The sequence below is a fragment of the Furipterus horrens genome, unplaced genomic scaffold, assembly GCF_987537825.1.
Source record: "Furipterus horrens unplaced genomic scaffold, mFurHor1.1.pri manual_scaffold_6, whole genome shotgun sequence".
Classification (NCBI taxonomy): domain Eukaryota; kingdom Metazoa; phylum Chordata; class Mammalia; order Chiroptera; family Furipteridae; genus Furipterus; species Furipterus horrens.
The window spans coordinates 23,258,318-23,280,907 of NW_028327176.1; the positions used below are offsets into that span (position 1 = coordinate 23,258,318).

The following is a 22,590-nucleotide window of genomic DNA, read 5'->3' on the forward strand; positions in this document are numbered from 1 at the left end:
TAATCTAACAGCTCAGCAGATAGGAAATCTTTCTGAGGCACAGTTCAGAGCTTTGGGTATAAAAATGCTTATAGACCTAACAGCAGATCTTAAACAAGACAGGGAAGGAATGAAGGCTAGTCCTACTGAAATGAACAAAAACACATATGAAACTAGTGGTGAGAGAAAGAAAAACAGGGATCAAATCAACAAATTGGAACATAGGGAAGGGACAAACAGTCAAGCAGTGCAGAAAGAGGAAACAAAAAGTAAGGAAAATGAGGAGAGGCTCAGAAACCTATGGAACAGCTATAAGGGGGCCAACATCTGAATCAGGGTTGCCAGAAGGTGAAGAAGATGAACTAAAAATGGAAAAAATTATGTGAAAAAATAATGAAGCAGAACTTCCCTAACTTGAGGAAGGAAATAGACTTACAGGTCCAGGAAGCACAGAGAGTTCCAAATAAACTGGACCCAGGGAGAACCACTCCAAGACACATTATAATCAAAATGTCAAAAATTAAGAATAAAGAGAGAATCTTAAAAGCAGCAGGAGAGAAGAAGAGAATTACATACAAAGGGGATCCCAATAAGACTCTCAGCTGATTTCTCAAAAGAAACTCTGCAGGCAAGAAGGGACTGGTAAGAAATATTCAAAATAGTGAAAAGCAAAAACCTACACTCTATCCAGTGAAGCTATCATTCAGAATAGAAGGGCAGAGAAAGGGCTTCCAGGACAAAGTAAAACTGAAGTTCATCAGATCCAAACCACTGTTATATGAAATGTTAAAGGGACTTGTTTAGGAGACAGGATCAAAACTGAACGTTAAAATGAAAACTATAAAACAACAACCAACAACAGAAGCTAGGGAACTGAAACAAAGGCAAACTAAGTAGGCAACGAGAGTGGGAAAAGAATTATAGGTATGGGGAATATTATGGGGGGAGGTCAGCAGGGAGGGGAAGCGGGGAAAGGGAGGGAGATGGTACAGGAATTAAGAAGCATAGTAGGAGGGAGTGGAGTAGACAGGAAGAGGTTGAGAAGAACTATATGCACAACCAATGGGCATGGACTAAGGCGGGGAGGGATAACCGGAGGAAGGGGGGTCACTGGGTGGAGAGGAACAAAGGGAAAAGAAATATGGACAACTGTAACATCATAATCAATAAAGCATATTTAAAAGATTTCAGATACAGTTAAGCACTTTTCTTAAAAATTTGAATTTTTAATAGTTTTTTCAGACATTTATAATGCTGTTTTTATGCTTATTTATCACACCTTTAAAAAGATATTGTAAAGAATAAATATGAGAACAGTCATGTAGAATACAAACTCTGAATTAAAGTTCATACTTTACAGTGACTTCAGTAATATCTTAAAGTAAATATTTCCACCTGGCCACATACATTATAAAGGTAATATATTTTAGTTTATGATTTATGATTTATCAAGTTTTTTGTGTGTGTATATGTGGTGTAGACTTGGCTTTTGTGGATTGAAAAAACTCTAATATTTTTATTTGGGGCAAAGACAGAAACATTTATTTACATTTGTGCTTTTTAATTTTAGAAACAAGAACCAGGAAATGCCCCATTCCACAAACAAAGTACTGATACTTGGCATCATGGTGGGAATGACTGGAATCAGCTTGCTTCTTCTGTGGTACCACAAGGTTCGTAAACCAAAGACAGCAATGAATTTACCTAAATTTCTTTCTCTGGGTAATGCATTTGATTCGATGACTTTGGAAGATGAAATGCATAATGGCCAAGGAACAGCAGCAATCTTTCAAGGAAAGCAACTTGAAATATTGGAGAAGTTAAATGAATTACTGACACATGTGGAAGAACTCAAAGAGGAAATTAGAATTCTTAAAGAAACCATTCCAAAACTGGAGGAATATGTACATAGTGAACTGGGTAGAAAGACAACTGCTCATAGGATTAGTCCTCAGCACAGAGCTAGGAAAAGAAGGCCTGCCACAGTTCAAAGTTCAGGAACAAGTAACAGTTCAGAGGAGGCGGAAAGTGAAGGAGGGTAAGTTGCTTTAAAACATTTCCCATGTTGAACTGATTGTTTTATTATTGCTATTATTTAGGCACTTTTATTATGCATTCCCCAGTCATATACAGGGATGGGCAAAAGTAGGTTAATAATAATAAATAATGCAATAATAAGTGAATAATACAAGAATAAACTGTTTCACGTACTCACAACTGTAAACCTACTTCCCCCCTCCTCCGTATACTACAAACAAAACGTTAAAAAGTGATTAATTTGGCTTATATTAAAATTGAAACCATATTCAATTGAGTTCAATATTTAAGCTAGTATAGACTGCATTGACAAAAAGAATATAAGTAACTTACTAGTGCCAGTGCTAGGTGGCATCATGTGAGTATTGAAGAAGACAGTACTTATTTGCCAAAGTTTGTACCCTATTTTCACATGTGGCCATTGTGTGACCTGCTCTATAAGAATAGTCCAGTAAGTTCAGTCCAGTAGAATCTTGTGTGACGATGGAAATGGTGTAAAGTTGTGCTGCACAATGTAGCAGCCACTTGAAGAATAGCTAGTGTAACTGAGGAACTGATTTTTAAATTTTATCTAATTGTAATTAAGTTTAAATAGCCATATGGAACTAGTGGCCACTGGATTGGGCAGTGTAGACCTAAAAAGATTTGAGAATGTACAAGTGATTCACTTTCATCCTCACATGAGGTAATCTACTTAATTCTAAAAGCAAGAACATACATAATATTCTCTTACAGGAAAAACAAACGATTTATGAATAAAGAAATAGTGTCTGGCTCGTGTTTTTGAGGAATAAAATAGGCAAGTAAGTAAAGATGCACTAGTGAATATTACAGAGCCTGAAATTCTTTAGGGCAGGGACCCCATGTTTTCTTTGTTGTATTCCTCATATCTGATGTTTCTGGAACACATCTGTACCTGTTGACCTGAAGTATATACTTTTTTGTTTCTGTTGTATTTAAAACTACCTGGAGTTTGTTATTGGATAAGTTCAAACCCTTGTCCATATACTGTTTCTTTATATTTACTAGGCTGCATTTAGTAGCTACTATTTAGTGAATTAATTAACCTTCTTTCTTTCAAAAGGACCTAATAGTGGAGAGGGAAAGTCTAGAGATAGCCTATTAACTTGTTTGGTGATCTCCAAGAAGTACTATTTCTATCTTTCAAGTCACATAAGGATAACCATGCTATCTGAATAGCAAACTACCAACAGCAAACCTATATGGGTAGAGTTCAATATCGTAATGGGAAAAAAAAGTTAATCTGGTGCTAATTTAGTGATGAACATTGTTATTACTTTGCATAATTGGGTATATGTGGTAAACTGTTTATACAAATAAATATAATTAATGTAATAGATTAAATAATTTACATTCACTACACTCAGATCAGCTGAAGATGTAAACATGCATTACTCTATAATTGAATTCAGTTTACTAGCTCTGTTTTGGATTATATGGGAAAACTTGAATTTGTCAATCCAAATTAACTCAATCAATTCTAGTTTAGAGCTAGTCTTTTTCTGTTAAAGACTCAGTCGAATTCAGGGTTCTCCCCTCTTCCCCCTTCTTCCTCCTCTCCAGGTATAATCTAGGGTCCTTGAGGACTTATCATCTAGGAACCAAGATAAGGGATATTTAGTCCTGATATCATTTGTTGTCCTTCCTGGACCCCAGCTCACATAGGAGGCTTCTGTGAGGGATTTTGAAAGGCCCTTTTAACTTTTACTCTGAGGGTTTATTCATTACCCTGATGTTCTAGAACAGAGCTACTCAAAGTGTAGTCTGTGGAACATAAGCATCAACATCCCATCTAGCATAGGGACTTAATGGAAATGTACATTCTCAGATTCACCCCAGACCTAGTAAATCAAACCTCTGGGAATAGTGCCCCAGAAACTGCATTTTAACATGCTCTCCTGGTGACCCTGATGTACTCTAAAGTTTGAGAAGCTTTGTTCTAGAAGATTTTCTAAACTTCTGCTGAGATATCATGATGAAATTGTAGTTTTAGTTAATGGCAGTTATGGTTACAAGTGAACAAGATGTTCATGGGGCACAGTGAAATATATCATAATAGAATAGTGGTCTCAGTGGGAATAGAGTGGTTGAGGTTAAAAAAGGAGAAGAAGTTTAGGTGAGCACAGGACATGAGGAACATAGAAGGTGCCTGGGATCATGGAGCTGATAGAATGAGAGCTGAGAGTGGATTGAAGGAGAAGTTTCAGATGCATGCCATTATGAGGGGTTAATAATTTGGTGGGGAGCTAGACTTAGTTAAGGTTTTCTTAAAAATAAGTAATGAAGGGCAATTTGGGGATAGAGGTTTATCTAAATACTCTATCCAGAAAAATATTGAACAACCTCATATTACCCATACTAGTATGTGATTTCCTTTCAATTGTCTAGGCAGATCTGGATTCTTCTTCCCCGTCCCCCAAATACGTACACCTAAACACTTTTCATAGATTTACTTCAGTGGTGCAAGAGTGGAATGATTTGACCTCATTTATTACCTCCTTCGGGCAGAAATATTTGTCAGCATTGAGACCTGCTCCTGACTTCATTTCCCATGGGGTAGCTCAGTGGGCCAGTGCTTCTAGAGGTGGGACTGTTAAACAACAAGTTGGCCCAATTTTGGAAAGAGAAGTTTCTTGTAGAAACTTTCTATGCACTACATAGTCTATTGTTTTACTGTGCAAAAGATGTCCTTTTGGGAAAGGCACTTATGGATCTTAGTGTGACTTAGGAACAACAGACAACCATTCCACACCACAGGGGAAACAATAGCAGATGACCATAGTGAGAGCTGTGCTCCCTGGGCTTCTTACTCTCTTACACATCTTGCTAGGTGTCCCAAGAAAAGGCCCTGAGCACTTCGTTTTCTTGATTTTTTTTTTTTTTTTTTTTTGAATTTAGACTTTAGATTGAGTTCTCATGAATTTACCCAGGAGCCTCTGCTCTTCCTCTACTTAAAGACAACAAGAAGTGACCTCTGAAAATGGTTCCCTATTTACTTGACACAGAAAACCCCACAAAGTCATTCAAATCAAGAGGTTCAAATCTTTATGTTCACTTGAAGAACACCTGTGAAAATGCCCAGGCCATCAAGGGTATGCATATTTGAAAAGCCACCAAGTATCTGAAAGATGTCACTTTACAGAAGCAATGTGTCCCATTCTGTCATTACAATGTGGTGGAGTTGGTCAGTGTGTCCTGGCCAAATAGTGGGGCTGGACACAAGATCAGTGGCCCAAAAAGAGGGCTGAGTTTTTGCTGCAGATGCTTAAAAATGCAGAGAGTAATGCTGAACTTAAGGTTTTAGATGTAGATTCTCTGCTCATTTAGCACATCCAGGTGAACAAAGCTGCCAAGATGTGGTGCAGAATTTACAGAGCTCATGGGCGGATTACCCCACACAGGAGCTCTCCCTGCCACACTGAGATGGTCCTTCCTGAAAAAGAGCAGGTTGTTCCTAAACCAGAAAAGGAGGTTGCACAGAAGAAAAAGATAGCCCAGAAGAAACTAAAGAAACAAAAGCTTATGACCTGGGAGTAAATAAAGCATAAAATAAATACTAATAAAAGTTTAAAAAAAAATTAAGACTTTACTTCTTTTAGAGCAGTTTCAGATTCACAGAAAATTTGAGGAGAAGGTACAGAGATTTCCCATATAATCCCTGACCCCATACATGCATAGCTTCCCCATTATCCAGCACCAGAGAAGTGTGTTACAATTAATGAACATACATTAACACATCAGAATCAGTTTACATTATGGTCCACTCTTAGTGTTGTGTAGTCTATGGATTTGGACAATTGTTTGATGATATGAATCCATTATTATGGTATCACACAGAGTGTTTTCACTGCCCTAAAAATCCTCTGTGCTCTGCCTGTTCATCCCTCTCTCCCCGTAACCCCTGGCAACCACTGACTGTTTTGCTGTCTCCATAGCTTCACTTTTTTCCAAATGTCATATAGTTGGAATCACATAGTATGTAACCTTTTCAGGTTGACTTCCTTTACTTCATAATATGCATTTAAGTTTCCCTGTATCTTTTTATGGCTTAACAGTGCATTTCTTTTTAGTGCTGAATAATATTCCATTGTCTGGATGTACCACAGTTTATCCATTTACCTACTGAAGGACATCATGGTTGCTTCCAAGTTTTGGCAGTTATGAAGACAGCTGCTATAAACATTCATGTGCAGAGTTTTGAGTGAACGTAATTTTACATCTCATTTGGGTAAATACCAAGGAGCATGATTGCTGGATTGTATGGTAAGAGTCTGTTTAGTTTTGTAAGAAACCTCTAAACTGTCTTCCAAAGTGGCTGTCTTCACTTCCAAGATGAACAGTTTCGCATTTCTACCAACAATGAATGAGTGCTCCTGTTGCTCCACATCCTCACCAGCATTTTGGTGTTGTCATTGTTCTGGGTTTTGAGCAGTCTTATAGGTAGGTAGAGGTATCTCGTTGTTTTAACTTGCATTTCTCTGATGACATACAGTATGGAGCATCTTTTCATATGCTTATTTACCATCTGTATATCTTCTCTGGTGAGGTGTCTGTTAAGGTCTTTGGCCCATTTTTAAATTGGGTTGCTTATTTTCTTACTGTTGAGTTTTAAGAGTTCATTGTATATCTTGGGTGAGTCCATTTTTTAGATATGTATTTTGCAAATATTTTCTCCCGGTCTGTGGGTTTTCATTCTCTTGACATTGTCTTTCACAGAGCAGAAGCTTATTAGTTATTTCTTCCATGAATTGTGCATTTGGTGTTGCTTCTAAAAAGTCATTGCTATACCCAAATTTATCTAGGTTTTCTCCCATGTTATATTCTAGGAGTTTTATAGTTTTGCATTTTATATTTAGGTCTGTGATCCATTTTGAGTTAATTTTGTGCAGAGTATAAAGTCTACATGACCATCCTTTGTCCTGGCCATTTCTCAGGCTTGTGGTAAGAAATCTTGAGGAATGAGAGAATGTTTTTCTCCAAAACCAAAGCAGGTGTGGCAGATTTACTTACTGCTTGCTATAAAAGTGGTGGATACCCTAAGCTCAGTGTTCCTTTCTTTGTAACACAACTTACTGCACATAGAGTTTCTGGGCCCTCTGCATTGCCCTGTGGGACCTGGGGTCAAGGAGAACCAACACAACTATGCTTATGCTCATACTGTTTGATTTGCTGTGAGTAGTAAAGTCCTTGGTCTCTGACCCAAGAATAGTGTGTCTTCAGCATCCATGCAACAGTTACAGATTAATTTATTAGCTTGTATGTAGGGTAAAATCAAATTACAAAACAATAATTGTATGGTAAGAGTAAGAGAGCTTTAGATCTCTGGAAGGGAATTTGTTCAAGGGTTTCCCAAAGAAGGTTGTTAGGAGTGGAACAAAAGCAGGAAATGATAGGAGGGCATTCAGGATATAGAGGTGAAAAGAAATATATTTGAGAGGGGGTTTTATGTCATAAGCGGCTATACACATACACCTATTTTGTGGCCAGTGCTTCAAGTTGGTTTGGAAAGGGAAAGGACAGTTTTTTTTCTTCTATTAATTCTGCGAATCTTGCCTTTAAATAGGTATAATTTGTTTCAAGGGGTTATAAACAGCGGCTCAGTAGATCTCCATAGTCTGTGCATGTGGCTCATGCAATCCAATGGGACACTTTAATGCCAAGGTAGAGGAAGCTTGTTTCATTCAGGGGGCAGTAGCATTTGCCATTTAGGGTTTTTTGCCTTCTCAATATATCTTTGGATCAAACTTTATAATGACCACTTTCCCATATTACTGGAGGATGTAAAAATCTGGGGTAAAGTGTGTTCAAGTGAAAGAAGAATGAGTCGGCCAGCGGTATGAAGGGCAGCTAGTGAGAGAGACAATCCCAAGAAAAGGACTGTGCGGGCATCTATGTTCTGGCCTTCATTTTGCTGTTGTCTCACTGCTTGATTTGGTTGGCTGACTCCTGAAACATAATTAAGTTAGAATACACATTCCACAGTCATGGGAACTGGAGCTTTTCAGAAAGGGTGAGCCACAGGACAATTTTATTCTAAACTGATGTCATTAGATTCTAGAGTCTCCCATCATCACATTCTGTGTTATTGCCATGTTAATCACACATGCAGCTTAAAAACATTCAGTCTTCTGACCTGTTCCACCTACACAGGGTATATTATGACTTAAAAGTGATGGCTTAGAAAGGAAGGGAGAGATTTATTTTTGATTAAAATATGGGACAATGTTTAAGGTAAGCCTTTAAAAAGAAAAAATTTACCTGTATGTTTCATGTTATAAAAAGCATCGATATATTTATAAATCAAGCTTTAATGCTTCCTTTAGTTTCCCACAATAACTGAATATCTGGGATATCTGGATATTTATCTGAAATACTCTTCAGAGAAGTACTGTTTCATATGGTTAATATTTTAAAATGCATGGAGCAACAGGGTATGAATTTATTCTACTTAACTCCTTTAAATAGAGTAGTTTACTAGTCTCAAAGAAATATTATGGTTTATTATTTTTAAAACAGAAAGTTTCACCTTTCCCTTCAGGAGATACTCTGGTTCTGGTGCTCTCTCGTGTGGTTCACCTGATCTTTCTTTCTACCAGCTTCCCGGAGTCTTTCAATTTATTCTTCCAAGGTTTAATAGATAGGTATATAACTAGAGACAACCTTTTAGACTTAGGCATCCTTTTGGGTACCTCTGTTTTCTCCATATTGATAAAGTGGATATTATTCCTCAGGGGGCTTGGTAGGTTTTTGTTAGGTTTCAGGGGCTTGGCGGAGGTAGAGAAGGGCAGCAGCCAAACGCTGAACAAGATGGTTTACTGAGTATGCTACATGGTGGGCAGGCTGAGGCTGGGGCAGACACCAGCAGCGAGGGTCAGGGCGGAGTGAGTTTTTAAGGAGTTCTGAGGCTTGGAATACGTAAGCAGTGCAGGACAGGCTAAATTGCCCCCTTGTACAGCCAGCAGGTTGGCAGTTGGACAGTTGCCATCTCCTGATAGTCACCTGAGTCTAGGGCAGCTAAGGGTAGGGGGAGTTGAAGGGACTTTCTGCAGATGGCTCAGATGATGGAGTGGGAGTTGATTCTGAGAACAAATAAATTGCTAAATTCCTGCCTGCTGGTCAGGATACCTTGGAAGGACACAAGCAGTCACTGGTGCCAGGGGCAGCAGATTTATTTAGGGTTAGGCAGTCCTTGACACCAGCAATTATGCGCGGGCTTGCTAAAACCAGGCCTGGATTCCCAGAACCCAGGTCTTATGCCTGAGAGTTTCCAACTCTGCTCCTGATTTTTGTTCCTCATTTGACACTTTTCTCACTCTAGCTGCTGCAAAGAGGAGCAGAGCTTCCAACCAAATAGTCCTGTGGATCAAGTTATTTCAGATCCCCTGTGCTGTGGAGCCTCTTCTGTAACTCAACCAGCTGTATCTGTTCATCTTGAAACAAGTCATCCTAAGATATGTAGTGTCAGTTTACTTCAAAGAAGTAAACACTTATCTTTTCCATCAAATATATCTACTCATTCATCTTTCTATGGAAGAAGACCTTCTTTACTTGTTAAACTTAAGAAAAGCGGTGCTTCCTTTTGCAGTAAACCGAGTAGAGTTAACTTTGATTCTCAAGAAAAAAGCTTCAGTGATTTAAAATCTTCCTTGGAACATTTCCGTTTTAAATCCCGAAGACTTTCCTCTGCCCCTAAATTAAGTATAATTTCCTGTTTTGAAAGTGCTATGTGTTTTGATCTTCAACCAAGTAGTGACAACATATTTAATCCAAGTGAAATTGAAATACTTTATAAAAACTCAAGTATTACTGATGCTGACAAATATATAAGCTCTTGTTCTACTGACTATAACATTAAATATTTTATGAATTTTGAAAGAAAAGTTAATTCCGCAGCCAGTCAGGATTCTGTTGTTAGAGACAGCTTTCAACAAAGCACAGACACCTTCCTCTCTCTTCCAACTCTCATTTCCTATTCTTACCAAGAAAACGACTTTGCCACTGATATTCAAGAAAGAAGCCAGTTATGGAAAGATTCCCTACATCCTGGTTCTCAAAGTCACTGTACAAATCACTCTCCAACTATGATTCAACAGCATCCCTCTCAAAGTGTAACTTCTGTTCCCCATAATGTTGGATTTTCTTCGTTTTATAAGCATACTAAGAGCTTTACCCCGTTTCTAAATGAAGCTATCGCAAATTCCTTTGAGGATGAAAATACTGCCGACTCCTCTCAAGAGGAAGACAAATCTTCACCTATTAAAATAAGGTCACCTCAGATTTCACCCTGTCTTAGAAGGGCAGCTCAGATAAGAAGTTTTCCTACCAGGCACACGCTATAGCCTGTAGAAATCACTGTTCAGTTCTCATAGATGTCTTCTCCCTTACTAAGCTTCGCTGCATTTTCTGAGGATTTCTGTGTTGCAGTCTGAATGGAATTTTAATTTCTGTGTTTTTGAAAGATAGTTCACTAACATTATTGGAATATGGAAGTTAAAGTTTATTCATATGTTTCAGGCTTTTAACAGATTTGCTGCTTATAGATTGACTAGTCCCAAATTTCTGAGTGACTGTCATAATACATCTGTGGCCTGAAAATAACATCAAGCTTTGATATATAGGTCTTCTAAATGTATAACATTCTTTTAGAATTTAATGTCTTTTATCTTAGTCTAATCCTCAGAGATAGTATCCCTATATAATCTACAGGATGAGGCAAAAGTAGATATAGAGTTGTTCATGTGGAAAATAATACAGTAATTAATGAAAAGTAATACAAGAATAAACTGTTCTGCATACTCACAACTATAAACCTACTTTTTCTCCACCCTGTATATTCTTGTATTTATCAATTTAGAAATTTTAATTTATGTAAGCCTTGTTAGCTATACTTCTTATGCTCCACTAAACAGATAATGTTTTTACTACTGCAAGGATCAAATCATGAGTAAAAACATATTGTCATGGAATTATGTTGACTGTATTAAAACCAGATATTTTAATTAAATACTTTTTAAAAATTATATTTTGTTGATTATGCTATTACAGTTTTTCCAAATTTTCCACCTTCCCCCCCTCCACTCAGCCCCACCCACTGCCTTAGGCAATTCCCACACCATTGTCCACGTCCATGGGTCATGCTTATATGTCGTTTGGCTATTCCATTTCCTATATTGCTCTTTATATCCCCATTGCTATTCTGTAACTACCAATTTGTTTTTTTGTTTGTTTTTGTAACTACCAATTTGTACTTCTTAATCCCTTCACCTTTTTCAATCATCTCTCCAACACCCCTCCCATCTGGCAACCATCAAATCCTTCTCTGTATCTATCATTCTGTCACTGTTCTGCTTGTTGGCTTATTTTGTTCTTTAGATTCAATTGTTGGCAGATATGTATTTATTGCCATTTTATTGTTCATATTTTTATCATATTTTTCTTAAATAACTCATTTTAACGTTTCATATAGTAATAGTTTGGTGGAACCAGTATGAATGACCCGTGAACATGGACAATGGGGTGGGAATTGACTGTGGGAGAAGAGGTGGGTGGGTGGGGGGAGCAGTAGGAGAAAAAGTGGGACAACTGTAATAGAAAAAACAATAAATAAATTGAAAAAATAATAAGTTTGGTGATAAAGAACTCCTTTAGCTTTTTCTTGTCTAGGAAGCTCTTTACCTACCCTGCAATTCTAAATGATAGCTTTGCTGGGTAGAGTAATCTTGCTTGCAGGTCCTTGATTTTCATCACTTTGAATATCTCTTGCCAATCCCTTCTAGCCTGCTTAGGTTCTTTTGAGAAATCAGCTGACAGTCTTATAGGAACTCCTTTGTAGGTAACTAACTGCTTTTCTCTTGCTGCTTTTGAGATTCTCTCTTTGTGTTTAACCTTGGACATTTTAATTATGATGGGTCTTGTTGTGGGCCTCTTTGGGTTCTTCTTGTTTGGGACACTCTGTGCTTCCTGGACTTATATGTCTATTTCTTCCACCAGTTAGGGAAATTTTCTGTCATTTTTTTTCAAATAGTTTTTCAATTTCTTTTTGTCTTTCTTCTCCTTCTGGCATCTTCATGATGCAAATGTGGGAATGCTTGAAGTTGTCCTAGAGGCTCCTTACACTATCATTTTTAGGGGTTTTTTTTCTTTTTGCTATTTTGGTTGGGTGTTTTTGTTTCTTTATATTCCAAATCACTGATTTGATCCTCAGTTTCATCATCTCTACTGTTGATTCCTTGTAAATTGTTCTTCATTTCAGTTAGTGTATCCTTCATTCTTTACTGGTTCTTTTCTGTGGTTTCCATGTCCTTTTTATGCTGTTGAAGTTCTGAGTTCATCTGTTCTTCCCCTAAGTTCATTAAGTATCCTTATAACCAGTGTTTTGAACTCTGCATCTAGCAGATTGCTTGTCTCCATTTTGTGTAGTTCTTTTTCTAGAGTTTTGTTTTGTTCTTCCATTTAGGCCATGTTTTATTTATTTTTTTAAAAGATTTTATTTACTTATTTGTAGAGAGGAGAAAGGAGGTGGAAAGAAAGGGAGAAAAACAATGATGTGTAAGAGAAACATTGATCAGTTCCCTCTTGCACGCCCCCAACTGGGGACTTGTCCCTGGCTGGGAATTGAACCAGCAACCTTTCTGTTTGCAAGCCAGCACTCAATCCACTGGTCAATACCAGCCAGGGATCATTTGGGCCATGTTTTAACTTAATACTTTTAAGTATTAAGAACTCTGAAATCAGAGATAAAAATGTGTGTATTCGTTATTTTTATTTTTTAAAGTTAATATTTTTCAGTTTTTCCAAAACTTTAATTTTACAATTTTTAAATAAAATTGTTTTTAAATTATCTTTAAAATTTTTATTTTTGAGTGAATATATTTTCATATTTAACCTTCATATAAGGTTTATAAATATACATATCAGAATAACTAATAAATGGACAATCTATATAGACAATTAAAAATACTTAAGTTAGAATATAATTAGTCTTTTTAGAAGAAAGGAATATGCATTATTTTAAATTATTTGTCATAATAAAATGTCCCCTAAATTTGTCATTGGGCTAAGATGTTATTTTTGTGTTTTACTATCCCCCCATCCCCCTCACCCAGCATTATTTGTTGAAGGGACTTTTTTTCTCCATTGAATAGCCTTGTCAAAAGTCATTTGACCATGTACCTTAGGGTTTACTTCTAGGTTTTCTGTTCTATCCCATTGATGTATATTTCTGATTTTATGTGAGTACACACTTTTCATTAATTACTGTACTTTTGCAAGAAGTTTTTAAATCAGGAAGTATGAGACCTCTAACTTTGTTATTCTCTTTCAAGATTGTTTTGGCTACTCAGGATCTTCCATATGAATTTTAGGATCAATTTTTCTATCTTTACAAAAGACGTTGTTGAGATTTTTGAGAAGGATTGCACTGAATCTATAGATCACTATGGGTAATATTGACATCTTGACAATATGAAGGCCTCAAACCTATGGCATGAGAATTCCATTTGTGTCTTCTTTAATTTCATTCATCAATGTGTTGTCATTTTCAGTGTACAAATCTTTCACCTCCTTGGTTAAGTTTATTTCTACATATTTTATTCTTTTTGGTGGTATTAAAGAGTAGTTGTCTTTATTTTATTTTCAGATTGCTCATATGAAAACACAGCTGATTTATGCAATTTATTTTGTATCCTGCAACTTTGCTGAATTTATTAATTTTTAATTTTTCGTGAAATCTTTAGGGTTTTCTGCAAACAAGATCATGTCATTTGCTAAGAGATAATTTTTCTTCTTTTCCAATTTTGGTGCTCTTTATTTCTTGCGCTGGCTGGACTGTTTTGAACATAAGTGGCAAAAACAGACACTCTTGTCTTATTTCTCATTTTAGAGGAAAAACTTTCAATCTTTTGCCATTGATTATGATGTTAGCTGTGAGCTTTTCATATATGATTATTATTATGTTGAGGTAGTTTCATTCTATTCCTAGCTTGTCCTACATTTTCATCATGAAAGGGTATTGTATTTTGTCCAAAGCTTTTTTTTCTTTTACCCCAATTGAGATTATTATTGTTTCCCCCCCTTGATTCTATTATTGTGGTGTATTACATTGGTTGATATTCATATATTTACTAATCCTTGCATTCCTAGAATAAATCCCATTTGGTCATGACATATAGCCATTTTAATGTGCTTTCAATCTTTTTTTGCTAGTATTTTATTGACGATTTTTGCACCAATATTTATCAAGAATATTGTTCTAGTTTTCTTAAAGTGTATTTGTATGGTTTTGGTGTCAGGGTAATGATGGCCTCATAGAATGAGTTAGGAAATGTTCTTTCCCTTTAACTTTTTGGAGGAGTTTGAGTAATACTCATTTTAGTTCTTCTTTAAATGTTTGTGGAATTCACCATGAAGCCATATAGTCTTGGACTTTTCTTTGTAGTTGGGAGGTTTTTGATTACTGATTCCATTTTCTTACTTGTTATATATCTGTTCAGATCTTCTATTTCTTCCTGATTCAGACTTGGTAGTTTGTATATTTTTAGGAATTTGTCCATTTCATCTAGGTTGTTCAGTTTGTTGGTATACTATCTTTCATAGCACTCTGATAATCCTTTTTATTTCTGTAAAATTGGGAGTGATAGTCTCTCATTTCTGATTCTAGTTATTTCATTCTTCTCTCCTTTTTTCTTCATCTAATTAAAGGTTTGTCAGTTTTGTTCATCTTCTGGAATAACCAACTCTTGGTTTTGTTAATTTTCTCTTTTCTTTAAATTCTCTATTGTGTTTACACCTGTTCTAATCTTTACTGTTTCCTTCCTTCTGCTAGCTTTGGGCTTAATTCACTTTTTTTTCCCTAGTTCTCAAGGTGTGAATTTAGGTTGTTGATTTGAGACCTTTCTTTTCAATGTATGCATTTAAATCTATAAATTTCCCCCTTTGCACTGCTTTTGCTGCATCCCCTAACTTTTGGTATATAGTGTGTTTGTTTCTTTTGGTTAAATATATTTTCTAATTCCCCTTGTGATTTCTTCTTTGCCCCGTTGATTGTTTCAAAGTATGTTGTTTAAATTTTACATATCTGTGGATTTTCTAGTTTTCCTTCTGTTGTTGGTTTCTAATTTCATTTTACTGAAATTAGAAGAGATGCTTTGGAAGATTTTAGTCTTTGAAAAATCATTAAGATTTGTGTTGTGGCATGACATATGGTCTATTCTGGAGAATATTACATGTGCACTTGAGAAGAATGTATATTCTACTATTGAGTGGAATATTCTGGATGTGTCTGTTAGGACAACTTGGTCAATAATTGTATTCAGTTCTGTTTCCTGTTGATTTTCTGTCTGGTTGTTCTATCCATTGTTGAAAGTGAGGTATTGAAGTCTCCTTAATAGTATTACATAGCTGTCTTTTTCTCCCTTCAGTTGTCAATGTTTGCTTCGTATATTTAGGAACTCTAATTTTTAGTGAATATGTGCTTATTATTGTTACATATTCTTGGCAAATTGAATCTTTTATAATTGTATAATGTCCTTCTTTGTCTCTTGCAAGTTTTTAAGTTGAAGCCCATTTTCTCTAATGTTAGTATAGCCAGCACTGTTTTCCTCTAGTTATCATTTACATGGAATATCTTTGTTATCCTTTTACTTTCAACCCATTATCTGTCCTTAGTTCTAAAATGAGTCTCTTATAGACAACATATAGTGATCCTGATTTTTTTAATCCATTCTACCGACTTGTATCTTTTGATTAGGGAATTTAATCCATTTACTTTTAAAGTAATTACTAATAGGGAAGGACTTACTATTGCCATTTGTTATTACTTTTCTATGTGTCTTATATAGCTTTTTTGTCCTCATTTCCTCCCTTACTGCATTCCTTTGTGTTTACTTGATTTCTAAATGTATAAATTGGTTAAACTTTTTTTTTTTTTTACTTTGTATAAATGAATCATATGCTGTATACTCTTTTGTGTCTAGCTTCTCTCAATTGACAGACCTTGGGATATTCATTCATTTTATTGTGTATAGTTGTAGATTGTTCATTCTCATTACTGAGTATTTTATTGTGTAAATATACCACAATATTTTAAACTTTCTCTTTCTAATAGTCATTTCATAGTTTCAAGTTATGGAATATTATGACTGGATAAACAGAAGTACACACTTCTATTGGGTATATACCTAGGGGTGAAATTGCAGGGTCCTTAGAATACACATTTCTGGCCTTAGGATGTATTGCCAAGCGTATTTCGAAAGCTATTGTACCAGCTTGCACTCCCATCAGCCATATATGAGAGCTTCATTTTCCACACATCTTCACCAACCCTTAGGATTTTGTCTTTTTCATTTTAGCCATTCAGGTAAGCATACAGTTAGAAGAATATTTTTAAATTATTTTTAAATATTTAGTTTTTCTCCTCTAGTTTTAGTGGTGATTTCTAATTTAGTTGCATTGTGAACAGAGAATATGGTCTATAGGACAAATTGTTCATTATCTTTTATGGCTTGGTTTGTGGTCTTGTGTACATGATGGTTTTCCTAAATATTTCATATGTGCTAGAGAAGAAAGAGTTCTCCAGATGTTCAATGTCTAGATCTATGTATGTTGGTTAGCTTTGAGCTTATTAATTTTGGTGTTTAAATTGTATCCTTATTATTTTTTCATATATTTTATCAATTACTTAGAATGTTATGTTAAAAATCCCCCATTCTGATTAGTGGATTTAATTTTTCTTTATATATCTTTTAATTTGTGCTTTTTATATATTTGAAGCTTATGTCTTTAGATGCATAGAAGTTTTTTGTCTGATATTAATGTCATTACTTTCTTTTTATTATAATTTTCTTATTATATCTCTAGTGCATAGAATTGAATTAAAAATTATCTCCAGCTCATGGAGACCCTATCATTGGTTCATGCATGTGTCACTTTTACTCATTTTTATTTTAGTTGTAAATAATGTAATAAGTATCCGTGAAACCACCTCCTAAAATAACAGATAGGACCTAAACAGTAATCCTCATGAAACCATTTGGCTCCTCTGCCTGCCCTTATTTCTGAATCTATATATTGTTCATTCCTTGCTTTCCTTTTTATACAATTTTATTGCATGTGTTTATTCCTTAAAAAACATTTAACTTTGTTTTTATAGAAGGGGGATCATCTGTATATAACTTTAGGAGCTTATTTTTCCACTTAATATAAGTTTGTTAAGACTCCTCTATATTTTGCATGTGCACGTCACTTCCCTTCTTTCATTTTGAATGTTATTTAATATCCATCCGCTCTCTTGTTGGACATTTAGGTTGTTTCCTGGTGTTTGCTATTGTGAAAGTACTGTTGTCTCTATTCTCATACAGATCTCCTTTTGTATATCTGAAGGAGACTGGGTTACTGGGCGCTAGGTGTGTGATAGTGCAATATTAAAAGATAATGCCAAAGTGCTTTCCCAACTGGTTTTACCAATTTACATGCACATTGGACCCTGTGGATCAACTTCCTCTCCAAATTGGTGTTGTCAGAATTTTTAAATTTTGTAAATGAAAAGGTGTAAAACTGTGGCTCTTTGTGGCCTTTATTTGCATTTCTCATCACTAGTGAATGTTTGACATCTTTTCTTGGTTATGTGCATTTCTTGGTTCTATGAAACATCTCTTTATAGGCTATATGTATTTTCTCATTTGGGAAAACATATTTATATTCTTTAGCATATTTCTATGGAGTTTACTGTGTTTTTGTTACCGAATTTGGGAAATATTTATATATTTTTAATATTGATGTTCTCCAGTTAAGTGTGTTACAAAATATCTTTTTCTGGTTTTTAAATTGTTTTTGTATTTTTGAAAGTATCTATTGATTAGCAGCAGTTTTTCATTTTAATATAGTCAAATTGATTAATCATAGATAATTAATAATTCTTTATAGTTAATGTTTTTGTATCTTAGGTAAAAAGTTTTTACCCCAAAGAATGAAAGATATTCATCTATATTCTCTACTTAGTTTTAAAAATTATTTTAATTCTGTATACTATCTAGAGTTATTTTTAAATATTATAAAGTAGAGATTCAGTTTCATCTTTTTTCTTAGAGATAACCACTTTTTTTCAGCTCAGTCCATGATTGACATGCAATCTGACATACCAACTCCATATACCACATTTCCATATGTGAGGGGGGGACCCAGGAAAACCAGAATTTATTAAGAATTGTGTACTTATTCTTACATGTGTAAACTTCAGTCACCTTCCGAGTACTCTTCATTTGGTGCAATATACCTATCTAGATGTTTTTCCACTGCTCAAAACAGCTTTTGAACTCATCAATTTTGATGCCTTTTAGTGTTTCTGCCATTTTTTGTTTCATCTCTTCCACATCAGCAAAACAGTTCCCTTTGGGACTTTTTTCATCCAGAGAAACAAAGCAAAGTCAATAGGGAGGGTGGGGCATGGGGGTCTGGAAGTTTTTAGTTAAAAACTGCTGAACACTCAGCACAGTGTGGGCAGGTACTCTTGTAACTCACCCATCATGAAATGGGCAAACATGTTGAAAGAGTCTTCAAAAAAAATTCAATGAAGCTGATCACAGCCTCTCATAACAACACCATCTGGTATGCTGGTATGCTGGTACAGAAGGGTCCTTAGAATGCTCACCTAGTGGGGCAAACCAGTACTATAAGGGGCCTACCCTCCAGAATAAAATTCCAGGTTTTTGGGGGGTCCCCCCTCACATGTATGGATTTGTTTCTGGGCTCTGTTCTATTCTGTTCTAATCCATTTATTCTGGTACCAGTACACACTGTCTTTAATTATTGTAGCTTTATAATTGGTCCTAATTTCTGGTGAGGTAAGTCTTCTTTCCCTGCTCTCTTTCTTCAAGAGTACTCTGACTATTCTAAGCTCTTTACTTTTCCATATCACTTTTAGAGTCATCTTATTAAATTTTATGAAAATTCCTATTAGGTTTATAAAATTGGGATTACATTGGAATCTGTACATTAATCTGGAGAGAATGTACATATTTATAATATTCAGTGTTTTTAACCATGAACTTGATATATTTTTTCATGAATAATATGCCCTTTTATAAAAATCTTTTAATGCATCTTTTATAATATTCTCTATTGAATTTTTACATATTTGTATTAGATTTATTCCTACATGTTTGATATTCTCTAAAATCATTATAAATTAAATATTTTATTTAATCATGCTTTTTAGGTGTTTTTGCTGCTAATATATAAAAATGAAACTGACTTTTATATGCCAATCTTACATGTAGCCAACTTGCTAAGCTCTCCTGTTAGTCTCATAACTTCAGATTTTTAAATGTTTTCTATGTAAATAATCATATAATCTGTAATAAAAGAGGGTTAGTTCGTACATTATATTTGAACAAGTATGTGAAACAGACAAGGAGTTATGCTACATGGCTATACAGGGAAGAACGTAACAGGTAGAAGGAACAACAAATACAAAGCTGTTAAAGCAGGAGCGTGACCGATGTGTTCAATGACTACCAAGGACGCCAGGGGGCCCAGTGTGCTGTGGGCAAGGGGGAGAGTGGTAGGTGAGGCCAGGGGCACCAGATTAGATTGTGTAGGGCTTGTAGACCACTACAGGGACTTAGATTTTCATTCTGATTTGGACATCCATTGGAGGTTTTGAGCACAGGGTGACATAATTTGAGTCAGGTTTTTAAAAGACCATTCTGGCTACCATGTGGAGAATAAACTAAGGGTCAAAGACTAAAGCAGGGAGATGTTTATAGTAATCCAGCTGAGATGATGGTGGTTTAGACCACGGCAGTAGTAGGTAGAGGTGGTAATAAAGTGGCTATATTCTGGATGTATTTTGAAGATAGAACCAAAAAGAATTTCTAGCAGACTAGATATTGCTTAGGAGAGAAAAAGAGGATGATTCTAAGTGTGTCAGCTTGGGCAACTGGAAGAATTAAGTTTCCATTAATAATGTTGTTGAAGTTGAATATCATTTCATATAGTGTCTTCTTTATAAGGGCTTCGAAATAACTTTATTTTGTATGGGAAATACAGTTCTCTTAAAAATTTGTTTCATTTGTATCTTTGTTAGTATTTACTGGGGATTGTGACTACATTGGCTGCTGGAAGATACAGACATTTGTGTCGATTGTAGTAAGGATATAGATATTTAAAGTATATGTATTTTTTTTACTTTACCTCACTCACATTTGGCCTTCTCTTTATGGTTTTTCACTACTTCTAATTAGTTCTCTTGTATGCTATACATCCTTAAATACCTCCTGAAAATCCTTTTCGAACAGGACAAGGTTTGAATAAATGAAAACAAATTGTTTTGTTTTTTGTATGCTGCCAAAAAAAAAAAAATAGGCAATGTGGAAGGTAGCATGAATTTTTAAAGAGTTAGAACATCATCTAGAACTATATATATATATGTATGCGTGTATATGTGTGTGTGTGTGTGTGTTTGAGTGCCTGCTGAATTCCAACAACTCTGTATCATTCTTTCAACAATATTCAGTGCATATCCACTGTATGTCAAGTGCTGCTCCAGGCACTTGATACATCACTTGATAAAACAAAGAATCCTAGTGTAAGGGAGCACATAACCTAGTGGGGTGAAACTGAAGAAAGTATTACATGCAGTAGATTAGTAAATCATATAGTATAGTAGAAGATGATCCCTACTTCAGGAAAGAAGTGCTAGGCATGGTAAAGGAGATTGGCTGTGAAGGGAATGTGGGTGGGTTGGAGGGTGGAGGTTGCAGCATTCAATAGAGTGGTCTGGATGGGCCATGTGAGAGGATGACATTGGAGCTGAGACTTGGAGGTGAGGATATGAGTTAATGCTTTTCTGAGGGAAGAGCATTCCATCAGAGGGAAGAAGATGCAAAGGTCCTGAGGTAGGACTGTGACTAGCATGTTTAAGGAACAGTTAGGCAGCCAGTGTGGAGTTGAATGAGTGAGAAAAGGGGTAGGAACCATTGAGGCAGTTGGGGCTGGGAGACAAATCTCATAGGACTTTGTAGACCATGGTGAGGACTTGAGCTTTTTCTCTGAGTGAAAGGGGCAGCACTGCAGGTTTCAGCATAGGCGTGGAATGGTTTTTTAAAGGACCACTCTCATTATTATGGTATAACTTTCAAGAGAGTTGATGATTATTTCTGCAATTTTAGGTATATTACAGCTAATACTGACACAGAAGAACAGAGTTTCCCAGTCCCTAAAGCACTTAACATACATATTGAGGAATTAAATTTAGATGTCCTTCTTCAGAAAGCAGATAACTTACGTATGAATGATTCTAGCAAGATGGAGAGTTTTGAACTTCTCTGCAACTACAAAGAAAAGGTAAAAGATATATGATAATAACATGTTTGTAGAACTTTAATTTTTTATTTGATCTACTATCCCGTTCATATTATGACCATTAACAATTGTGTCACAGTTTATAGAAGCTAAATGATGCAAAAATTTTCTATAATACAACTAAAAGTTTTATAAAGTATTATGAGTTTATTAGGCTCAAAGATTACAAAAATGGGAATCAGTTGAGTATTCAGATTTATTTTGATTTTTATTACTTTCTTATATTTAATAAATATTTTATAACAGATACATAATAAGACACATTTCTACTCTTGGGGAGGAGGAAATGCTACATTTTAAGTTTTCTAACTTAGAGTTATTAATATAAGTATTTTAATCTACTTCTATCAGTGGTTATTTTTCAGTGTTTAATGTTGGACTGAATTGGGAAAGCCCATCCTTGCCATTGTTATAATCACCACCAACACCACCACCACCAGCACCACCGCCAAAAATAAGGATTTGCAATATCACAAGGAGCAATAAATCTCTTTCTCTCCCATAAACAAGTCTAACCTTTGAGGAATTTGCAACTCTAAACACATTGTCTAGAAGTTTTTAAATCTCCAGGATTATATTTAGGTAATTTAGGTTAAAATAAATGACTGCTCTTTTGAGTATATGTGATCTATAGTAACTTACCGATATTACCTGAAATGCTCGTTGAAGTTTCATATTGATAGTAGATAACTTAGAAAGTAAATAAGAAGAGGATACCACAACCCAGGAAGAATGTATGGATTCTGGCTCCTACATAGGTGTGGAGCTGATGTCTGGATGGCATTAATTGGTTTTATGTAATACTATATTAAATCACATTTTGTAGCTATTAATATTTTAATCCAAAATTTATATGCACAGGAATAGATTCAGTCCTCTATAAATACCAGCTTACCTGACTAATTTTTTAAAGTTGCAATGGAAAACATTTATAGTTTGGTTAAGGTACTGAGTTAATCTAATATGCAGTTCTATCTTTTCAGTTTAGAGATGAAATAGAGTTTATTTGGCGTTTTGCTCGTGCTTATGGAGACATGTATGAGCTGTCTACAAATACACAAGAAAAGAAACATTATGCTAATGTCGGTAAGTATTTTGTTAAGTTTGATTATCCCCAAGTGGCAGTTATTACCTATAATAAAACACTAATGAATTTTACTTAAAGCTAAATTTCTTAGCTAAAACCAATATGTT

General features: G+C 35.3%; 1 protein-coding gene across 4 annotated transcripts in view; it reads left to right on the forward strand.

Moving 5' to 3' along the window:
- The window catches only part of RMDN2 (regulator of microtubule dynamics 2), a 66,037-nt gene that overhangs the window by 12,293 nt on the left and 31,154 nt on the right, over positions 1–22,590 (forward strand). For all 4 annotated transcript variants that reach the window (XM_090280219.1, XM_090280220.1, XM_090280221.1 and 1 more), the window contains 3 exons: positions 1,550–2,017; positions 21,204–21,378; positions 22,380–22,482. In XM_090280219.1, the coding sequence (XP_090136345.1) occupies positions 1,566–2,017; positions 21,204–21,378; positions 22,380–22,482 (730 nt within the window). In that variant the 5' untranslated portion in view covers positions 1,550–1,565. The remainder of the gene's footprint in view (positions 1–1,549; positions 2,018–21,203; positions 21,379–22,379; positions 22,483–22,590) is intronic.